The following is a 10,551-nucleotide window of genomic DNA, read 5'->3' as shown; positions in this document are numbered from 1 at the left end:
GCTATCATAGGCATTAAAATGAAAGCCTTTGCTTTCCTGTATGGTTATTGTGTTTAGTTATGATATATATTATATATGTATAGTCCTTGCTTGGAGCATGCCAATCTCGTATATACTGGTAGGTCGGCATTTAGAAATATACCTTGTGCCAGCAGCTAGCACACCCCTATATTTCCTAATTGGACATGCGGCTTTTCATGTTTTTTCATTTGCTTCATACATTTGGCAACTGCCACTTTGTGTTTTGATTGTTTTATGTACTTGAATTCGGGGTTAGTCATTTGTTTAATGCTAGGTAATTTATACAAACCTTTGCTTCCTGCTTATCTTACTAATAATGAAATGTATATATTTTTTAGTGTGTAGCGAATGTTATCCATTTTTTCTCTTGGCACTGAATGTTTGAACACATGAAAAAGCAACAAAATCTACGCATTCTTTAAAGCCAGTTGAGTGATCCTCCTCTTCCTCTCCCTCTCCCTCTCTCTGGTGTCTGCGCCAAAGGCTGCGTATAGCCGAGTGGGCCAGCATGGATCGTAGCCCAACATCAAGACAGGGTGCAAGCAAAACTAAGCCAAGCAGGATTAAACTCCATCTCCTGTATTTTGGTCCTTGGGGACAGAGGTGCAGAATCCAGACCACCGCTCATAGACAGCTATTTGGTCCCTAATGGGACTTGTCAGCATGAAGCTGGTTACTGGGCTTGCTCAAAGACCGAATATATAATTTATAGATACCCACATTATTCCGTCATGCCTCATATCACTTTCACACGCATACCACGTTTTTATTTAATTTATAGTTTTACATCCCACATATATATTAATAAAATGACAAAAATCTTAAGTAACTAGATTTATTGATTTACTTCAAGTCCTTTGGGGGAGGAAAGTATTTAAGCGATCATATTGGTGATTGAATATAGACTGTACATGTGTTAATTATTTTACACACACAAGTGCAGATCTGTGTAAAGAAAGCTCATTGTTGGAGACACTGCAAGTTCAGACACACTAAATGTTAAAAAAAACCCCACTAAATAAAATGTTTACAGTGCAATATTTTAAATGATGACAAGAAAGATACTATTTTGCCGTTACCAGAATGGCGTGTGAATCAGTGTAAACCCCTCTGCACAAAAAAAAACCACACCAAAAAAAGTTAAAAATATGGTTTTCACTGTTTAAAAAAGTGTCCTCCAGATTTCATGGGGTAGTTCTCAGATGATCTCCAATCCTACGAGGACTTGTTAGGTGTCCCACATGATGCTAGCGTCTGGTTTCTGTCCTGGTGCCCGACATGCCGGCAGAGAGAAACAAGCTCCCTTCCAAGTCCTTGCTGTGCAGGGCTTTCCTAGGTCATTGAACGATCTCAAAGTAGTGCAAGATTGCCAGTATGTGCTGAGGCATGAATATGTATCCAGTGTACAGGGCCATTCCCACAATGGACACCAACATTGAATCTGAGGTGTGGAGGTTAAGAAATACAAGGTTTCAGCTAGAAAAATGTAATCAAATAGATCCATTTAGTCAGTAGAAGATGTGACAGTCCCTTTGGCATTTCACTACTATCCCAGTTTGCTAAGATCAGCCCAATGTGATGCCACACCACAACGGAGAGGTATAAATCAATCAAGTGTAATAACATTTCGTAAAAATCACAGATTTTTGCTTTTTTGTTTTAGTGCACTTTGAAAAATGTACGCTTCTGGCATTCTTCTGCCATCAGGATGACTAGAAAAGTAAAAGTTATAGAGGATACATATTGTTTGTATTAACAATCAACCACATTCTTTTTCTAGACCTCAACAGGAAGATCTTTCCTTTCCACAAAAATCAAAGTATCAAGAAAATAAAGCTAGGTTTTCATCTGAGGAGATCTTGAGAACCTGAATTACCAGGAGGTACACGGGCACCGAATCTCCGCTACATTGTATAGTAGGTATGACTGGGTGGCCAGTACATAATAGAGACAAGATGCCTAGGGTATCATTCTGTTTTCAGGGAGAAGCCTGTATGCAGAGTTTTGATCTATGGCAGCTTGTCCTTTAAGGACCTGATTCTGCTGATGTGGGGTCAGTTCTGTGAGGTGGGTCAGGATCCAGATCAACTCACATCCCTATCCACGCTTGCAGTGGCTGCTCCAGAAGTTATGAAACATGGCTGTATCTTTGCCGGCAGGACACAGTACGGATTTTTATTCCACGTTTATAACTAAACACATCATTCCTATTTTTGGAAACTGGGCTTGTCATGTGACACAAAGTCAGGCACTGGTAGACTGTTGCCATAGCATCTTAAACGCGTCTGTGTTTGATGCGATTAACATTCAAAGTGACAGATCTGGAAAGGTTTATTTGCTTAACACTCCAGAGAGCACAAAAAGTAGGAGCAGCAGCTTTAAAATGGGAAGTCCCACCACTTATATTCTTTTATTATCTGGCTGAAAGAACATGTTACATTTGCCGGAAAAAAATCTTAGATAGTAGTAATGGCAGAAACCTCTCGTGGATCGGAATGCGGCACTGGTTGTGTCACAACAGAGAGCAATGTAACCCCATACATACTTTTTCTGCAAATTACATCAAATGTCCTTATACAAGCCACGTATTTTCCCCAGAAATAGCAAAACACAACTGTATTTCAGACAATCCTTCATACATAGAGCATCCTGTGTCAGGTGATGCCAAGCAGCACCAGGTCAAACCTCTTTCTGGAAGTTTTCTTGCTCTTCTGCGTCAAATAGCAATACATTACTTTACACACATTGCTAGGTGCCCTATTAACAATGTAAACTTTCCACATACAGGAAAAAACATTAGGCTTTCTCCTGTAAAGTGCTTCGGAAGGAAGACTTTAACAATATTCAAAACCAAGTTAAACTTTTTGTGTCTTTATTTGTACCAGTTAATTGATGACATAGTACCCAAAGTTTACTGTATGTAAACAATTTGTGTTGGATCAACAGTCAAGAAGATTTACAGTAAAAACAAAGTTTTAAAATTCCTAATAGTCTTTGTTCTACCAACAGCAGAAGCTGATGGGTCCTCAAGCCAAAACCTAGATCTAAAAGGGTCCAATTTAAAGACACTACAGTGTCCCAGGCAGCTTCCTGAAAAAGGAATGCATTTTAAAGTCCTTTAATACGCATTCTTTACATCTGCAAAATAAATAAAACTAAAGTCCTTACCTTGGGAAGAAGCTGCAGCAGAACATTTGCTTCACTAACTGGTTGAATGAAGCTGCCAATCAGTATCAGAAAAGCACTCCCACAGAGACCAATTGGAGTACTTTCTGAGCATGCACATGGGGGTCTCTACATAGCCACTGGATCGTATGCAAAGCCAGCACTGAAGCTGGTAAAGAGATGCGCACTCAAAATTTTGGGGAGGGGGGTATGGGAAAAATTTCTATGGGAGCGAGGATTCTGCAGAATCTCACATATGATCCTCGGGTGCAAAGCGGGACCAATTTTGTACCTCGCTACTACATGTTTCCCCATAACACACATTTCTTCAGCGAGACATAAAGAAGGCGCGTCCCTATAAGGGAATAAAAAGACGCAGCAGAAACTTTAATGGCTCAATGAGACCTAACCTAAGGGTATGTTTGCTGTGTCAGCATTTTACTTACCATGTACAAGGTTAAATCGAATGAATGTATCCATATCTCATATTAAATTACACTAGAAAGCATGGCGGTACGATAGAAGTCTTTGCTCCAGCGTTACACAATCAGCAATGTGTTTAAACCAATATACTAAGCGCAGACCCAGTTTGGAGCTCTTTATAGCACCCAAAACCAATATTGAAATTAACACTTTATAAGACAAGATAATCACTTCACCTGCAATCACCATGTACTTTATTTATTACAAGGAATGCATTAAGATGGAGAGAACTGCGTGTTCCTTTTGTGTTCTTAAAATTATGAGTCACCAGGGTGTAAATGGTAGATAATTTACATTTCTCTATCACTAACTTTATCAGCGGGTAGCTTACACAACTGCCATAACCCAAACGGAATCATGTTTGAATGGGACACGCCTAATGCATGTTCCAGGTTTAGACAACCACTAACACAGTAGCCACTTTATTCTATGTGTTTGGTAATACTTACATGCTGCGCACACACATATATATATATATATATATATATATATATATATATATATATATATATATAATCCGGTGGTATACAATTAACCCTTTAATGAACGCAACCTACACGGATGTCTGCATCTACTATACAGCCTGTAAAAAGGATACTGAAGACTGTCCTCTCCCAGGGCTCCAGCATGTAGAGCGCTGTCACCAGCAGGTACTGGTAGTACAGCCATGACATCCGCTTCCAGGCCCGACCCAAGGATCCCGGGGGACTTGACACTTCTTCACAAGAGCCCTTCATTCTCCCCGTTACTGGGAGCGGTCCGTGACAGGACACGTAGCGAAGAGTAACTCGGCGACGGACCACGGAAAGGCTCAAATCACCCTTCCCCCTCCTCTCGCCTTCCGTCCACTCCCTGTGACGTCAGGAACCAAGCGCCCCAACGAACGCCTGATCCTGGCGCGCGATCATGTGACCCGAGCTCCGCCTTCATAAAGAGGATTGAGGAGTTACCTCAGAGGTCGGTTAATGTTCACTTTTAATAACGTGCAAAGGGGTGGAAAATAATTCAGTGATGGAGCTTACAACACATGTAATATGTAATGCGAGCGGGGACTTCATTCACATTACAGTCAGTGCGCTCTGGGCAGAACCTAGTGTGGGCCCAAGCAGTGCCTGGGAAACCCGTATACAAGCACATAGCTGTTATATACTATTACATATACCCTAAACCTGCGTGGGCCCAAACAGAGCATAACCTGGAAATAAGCAAATATATATCTATAACAACGCACACACACACACACACACACACATATATATATATATATATATATATATATATATATATATATATATCACAAGTTAAGGGATATATATACACATCATACCTTATGTATAAATATTAAAACCCTAACTTGTCGGTTGAATACCAGAACATACTCCAGAAGACCCCCGAGAAGCCCGATGTATGTGGGAAATAATTCTACAGGCAAAATATCTCGAAATGAAAAAGAAACAAATACACGTAGCGTAATACTGCTACAAGAGATAAAGCTTAAAGTAACCTGAGAGGTGACACGTGTGATCTTATGGGCTGAGAGTGATAGGAGTAAATCCTGCTTTACGTTCCTTAGATAACAAAACCTCCTGGTGTGCAGATATGATATATATATATATATATAATATTACAGTATATATATCAATTATATAATATATGATATATCGAAATGATATATAATTGATCCAAGCAGGCTGTAGGTTTTGAGAGTCTTGTCTCGATCCGCTCTCAGCTCGTAATACAGAACATTGTATTTCTCCGGATCACGCGTGTTACCGCTCAGATTGCTTTATCTTTTTGTATATTTGATTCTTTTTATTATTTTGCGATACCATGTCTGAAGATTTATATCCCATCTTTGGAATTTTTTATTTTTTTTTAATATATATATATATTTTTTTATTTTTTTTTTAACGGGCAATTTTTGTTACATGGTATACACTGGATCAAAAATATTTTTTATTTATTATATGTAGCACACCTTGTATTTATTTTGTAACAAGAGTAAAAGAAACTTGTAAATTTAGGTGCAGCAATATTTATTGTTTAATTTTACATAATATTTGAAACATGTTACAATTGTAAATTGATTTGGAAATTTATGCTTTGAAATGAGTGCCAGTAAAATGCACATGAATTAAAGCTGCTGTTTCCATAGACAAAAATATCTTTTCATATATACCGTAATCCCATGTAGGTTACAAGGAAGACATTAAAGGAAAATATATGGGCCTGTGTATCCTGGATACATTGGATTAAAACATTGAAGCAGCATTATTTCTAGCAACACATGTTGTGTTAGAAATGTGAGTTTGATACGATCCTGGAGACTGTGGAGCTGCTGCCCGGCAAAAAAATTAATGTTTACTTGACTTTGTAAATGGTTCTGAGCCTTTTGTGGAATGGAGGTGAAGACCCATGGAATAATCATAAGGTTTTATGACTAACGGGGCTTTCTTTAACTATAAATGTAATTTAGAGGTTCACTAAACATATTTGATTTTGCTATAGGGCTTGGTGATAGATTTCAATTCAATTATTATTATTATTATTTATTATCTTTTTATTTATATAGTGCCAAGAATTGCTAGAATTTACACACACTAAGACAAACTGATACTTGTCTAACGTTTATTTCCCCCATTCCAGTTTTCGTATGATAATTGTGATGAGAGAGAGAGAGAGAGAGAGAGAAAGAAAAAAAAGAAAGAACACTTGTTTGCTTTTCAGCAAGTTAGAAAATACCCTTCCCGCCACTCTGTTTTTATCTCATCTATCTCTAGCCTGAAATGTAAATGAGCAATCTCATTCAGAGCCATGTTGGTAATTGGTTTGCTAACACAATAATTGGTAACACTGCTCCATAGTACCTGACAGGGGTCGGCACCAACATTGCTCATGGTGGACATTTCCTGGGGTCTGTGGTGGACAATTTAATGATGTTCTATGGACCTCACAGACCTTGTCACGGACACTTTGCTATCTCTGATAGCTGACAATGTGCATGACACGTGTATAAAGCTAAAGAATCAATTACTTGTAAGCTTGTAGTAGAAGTATTATTAAACACTAATCTACAAACACCAGACAAGCCAGAAGGCTTGTTTTATCCCTCAGAAATCTCATGGTGCTGCCACAACCACAAGGGATTCTGGGTAGCCACATGCAAATAAGGTCAACAATGATCACCTTTTGCCTCTATATCCACTTTATACATGCTGTCAGCTGCATGTGAAAAGCACGTCTCCTGGGAAAACGGTCAATGTAGCAATCCTAGACGATTAAGAGCTTGTCATAGAATCAGAAATGAGGCTTTGGTCTCGCGTCACTTCTTTTCCAGCCCAGGTCTCAATGTCGTATAGCAATTATTCTATGAAATATGGCATGTATCTTTGTATAGATCAAATGGAATAAATAGCCGTTGTGACAAATGTTACAGTGATACACTTAATAAACCTACTATCCTGTAGAATATTGTTACTTAGCATTTGGTTTATGGGTGTACTGGAAACTTTGCAGACTTCAGTACTTTGTTTTGGTCATAGAACTCAGCTATTTATTAGCCCTGGTTTATAGAAAGCCATTGCTTAACCATTAGCCATTCTAAAGATCAAAAGCATTCACTGTAAATGGATTGAGTTGTACAGACAAGTCTTGTGATCTGTCGCCTAAAATAATAAAGTGTTTCTAATGTTTAAAGAAAGCGGGGAAAGAAAAATATCTGGTATCTGTTAACAACGTCTAACAGAATCACCTGGCTGCGTAGCATCGCTGGGTGTCATGCAGTTCTGTGAACTATTTCCTCATAACCACCCGGTTATGGAAAAGGGTGCGGCAAGCCAGTTAGTTCAATGGGTTTTAATGGCCTTTAAATAGTTGTTTCCGTGAGTCACTCCAAGCACGTGAGTCTATTCACAAAGTACAGTAGGCTATTTGAACTATCTTGTGGCCAGTGGGCTCACTAATATGAGCAACACATCTCTTTGTGGCCTTAGTATTACAGAACTCAGCAAGGTGTTTACTGAGCGAATAGAATTAAAATAACAACAACACCGTTGCTCTTGTGGTTGCAGAACAGGAGGATAAAAGTAATCATATCGTAAACCCTGAGCTGTGATAGTTGGTAATTGTTTACAGTGGCCCACAGCTCTAAGTTGCAATGATATGTATAGAAACAACAAGAAATGGGTCTATAAATCAGTATTCTTTTTCTAAGTGCCTTTATTACATAAATGACTATAATTATGAGGTCACAAAGTCTACACCCCCTAAAACAAAAGTGTTCCTTTTTGGCCATGGGAGACGTTGGGCCCTGTGAGACGTATGGTCATATGATACTCAAACGCTAGCAGAGATATTCAGTGAATAGTTTCTATTACCCCTTTTCCCAAGCGATCTTGTATAATTAAAGGGTAGTCACATTCTGAGGTTTGTTTTACAGCCCATGCTTCCAATGCAGTCTCCCCTAGCAACTAGATTTAGGACTAAGTTAAGGTGCAACCCGTCTGAGGCTGCTAGACAAGCTCATTTAACAGTTAGTGGAGAACAATGGGGTTATCAGAAAATTACTTACATGCCCTCAAACCATACATAACAATGTTCCTTAATAGAAGCTATATTAGCAGTGATCAATGCAATTTATCCAATATATAATATATATTATTAATATTATTATAGAGCTTAGAAGATGTGTATAGCTGAGTGTTCATCATGTGCACCTTTCACCATATTGGGTGAAATGGTATACCCATCATTTGGTTCTTTTTGTCCAACAGTGGTAATAGGGAATTACTCCAATGCATGTACTCAAATAAAAAAAATGTTTCAGACTACCTGGGTCAGTACATATGAATATTATAAGTATGAGCTGTATACACTGGAACGGAGATTGCAAGCCAGGCTTTGTCGTCCAACATGACGCCTGACCTCACAAATGCTCTACTGGATGGACGGGGGGAAATCTCAGATTACGCAACCTCTGTAGGTGGCAAATTCCACGCGCATCTTTGCTCTTGTAAGTGAAAAAAAAATTTCTTTAAGTCTGACTGCATGTCCTCTGGCTCTTTGTACAGTCCTATTAATGAACACGTCACCAGAAAAACCTATACTATACTAATGAAAACTGCGTATAGTAGGTTGAAAAAAGACTTCAGTCCATGAAGTTCAACCTTTCACACATACCTAGTTCTAAAGTTGATCCAACAGAAGGCAAAAAACCCTACTTAGGGCAATTACCAATTATGCCACAACAGGGGAAAAAATCCTTCTTAATTCCATAGTGGCAATCAGATTACTAGATCAACGATCTAATACTACTGTCCTTTTAACAGTTTGTTATATTTAACCAGAAAAGCATCCAGACCTTTCTTAAAAATATCCACAGAGTTGGATAATACAAAAGCCTTAGGCAGAGAGTTCCATATTCTTATTGTTCTTACTGTGAAGAACCTTTTCCTATGCTGATGCTGAAATCTCCTTTCCTCCAGTCTCAACTGATGATCCCGTGTCTTTTGTAGAGACCTCTTGGTGAATAGATCACTAGAGAGCTGTTTATACTGACCTTGTATGTATTTGTACAATGTGATCAGATCCCCTCTTAGACGTCTCTTTTCACGTGAAAACCAGTTCAGTTTTTCTAGTCTTATACAGACAGTACTGGAATCATATCAAATCCCCCCCTAAGAACCTTTTCCTTCTAGTGTAAATAATTTTTTTCACAACATTCCTTTTTTATTTATTTTGTAGATTACTTCTGCAGCTTTTAAGAACTGATATACCGATTTCTCTTGTAAATTCAAAGGATGGGGTCTTGCCCATGACTTATACAGAGGCAAAATTATATTTTTCTTATGTACATCATTCTTTTTTTTATAGATGACAATATATAACTGGCCATTGCAGTAGTTGACTGACATTGAACATTGTTGCTAACTTTATTACTAAAGTATTCCCAAGTCCATGTAATTTAATCATTTTCCTAACAACCTCATTGAACGTATCATTTGCACATTTACCTATTCTCACAAAATGCATAACTTGGCACCATTACAACCTCTCCCTTCCTCTCCTTAACGTAATTACTTGGAACCTGTTTTGAATTTTCTTGGATTTCATCTAACAAAGTCTATATATTCTTGTTACATTTTTTGGGATGGCATCCAACAGTCCAATTACTCTTGCTTCCCTTCTGTAGGAGCCTGTAATGGGATAAGTGGAACAACTCCATCCCCTACAACCAGTGGCGACTCTAGAAACAATATATAGGGGGGGCACACAAGATACCACAGTCAAACTGGGGGGGCATTAATAATTTCCACCATTAAATCATACCACTGAAAAAACACACACACACATATATATATATATATATATATATATATTGCCAAAAGTAATGTGCTATGGAATGATACTTTTGTTATTGGACAATACAATACTTGATCATTCAACATGGGAAGCCTGAAGCCACAATTTAGTACGACTAATCCTTGAAATCCTTTAAACAACACAATACCTTAACTTTTCCGCTAAATGATTTCAGGGCCTAATATTAGTCCCTGCTGCCGATATATATATAAATATATATATATAAATATTAGACCCTGCTGCCGATAGCAGGTATAGATCAACACATTAACACACAAACCCAGCTTTGCATGTATAGGTCAATTGAAATTCACTTGTGATCTCAGCACTGAAGGTATATATCAAATAAACAGAATCAGACATACAAATCCTGTATTTGCAGGTATACAATAATAATATATGAAATGTAGCTTTGCAGGTATAGATCAAATCAATACATGGAAACAGCATTGCAGGTATTAATCAACTGAACAAGACATACAAACCCTGTATTTGCAGGTATACATAAATAATGTATGGAAA

At 38.1% G+C, this 10,551-nt stretch overlaps 1 protein-coding gene across 1 annotated transcript; it reads right to left on the bottom strand.

Moving 5' to 3' along the window:
- Positions 1-1,358: 1,358 nt before the first annotated feature.
- Positions 1,359-4,406, bottom strand: LOC149284054 (serine palmitoyltransferase small subunit A-like). Its single transcript, XM_089497257.1, has 2 exons — positions 4,268-4,406; positions 1,359-1,462 (listed from the first exon to the last, which is right to left on the bottom strand). The coding sequence occupies exons 1-2, from the start codon at positions 4,404-4,406 to the stop codon at positions 1,359-1,361; spliced, it is 243 nt and encodes an 80-aa protein (XP_089353383.1).
- Positions 4,407-10,551: the final 6,145 nt, after the last annotated feature.

This window comes from Sceloporus occidentalis, unplaced genomic scaffold (genome assembly GCF_023333645.1).
Source record: "Sceloporus occidentalis isolate IW3139 unplaced genomic scaffold, rSceOcc1.0.p SCAF_100, whole genome shotgun sequence".
In the NCBI taxonomy this organism is placed as follows: domain Eukaryota; kingdom Metazoa; phylum Chordata; class Lepidosauria; order Squamata; family Phrynosomatidae; genus Sceloporus; species Sceloporus occidentalis.
The sequence above is the reverse complement of the archived record's forward strand: the minus strand, read 5'-3'. Positions and strand labels throughout refer to the sequence as shown.

Excerpts from the sequence above, each read along its gene's own strand:
- LOC149284054 (XM_089497257.1), bottom strand. The coding sequence starts at position 4,406 with ATGAAGGGCTCTTGTGAAGAAGTGTCAAGTCCCCCGGGATCCTTGGGT. Across the intron at positions 1,463-4,267 it reads CTGGGAGAGGACAGTCTTCA|ATTCAATGTTGGTGTCCATT; the intron begins GTATCCTTTTTA and ends TCCACACCTCAG.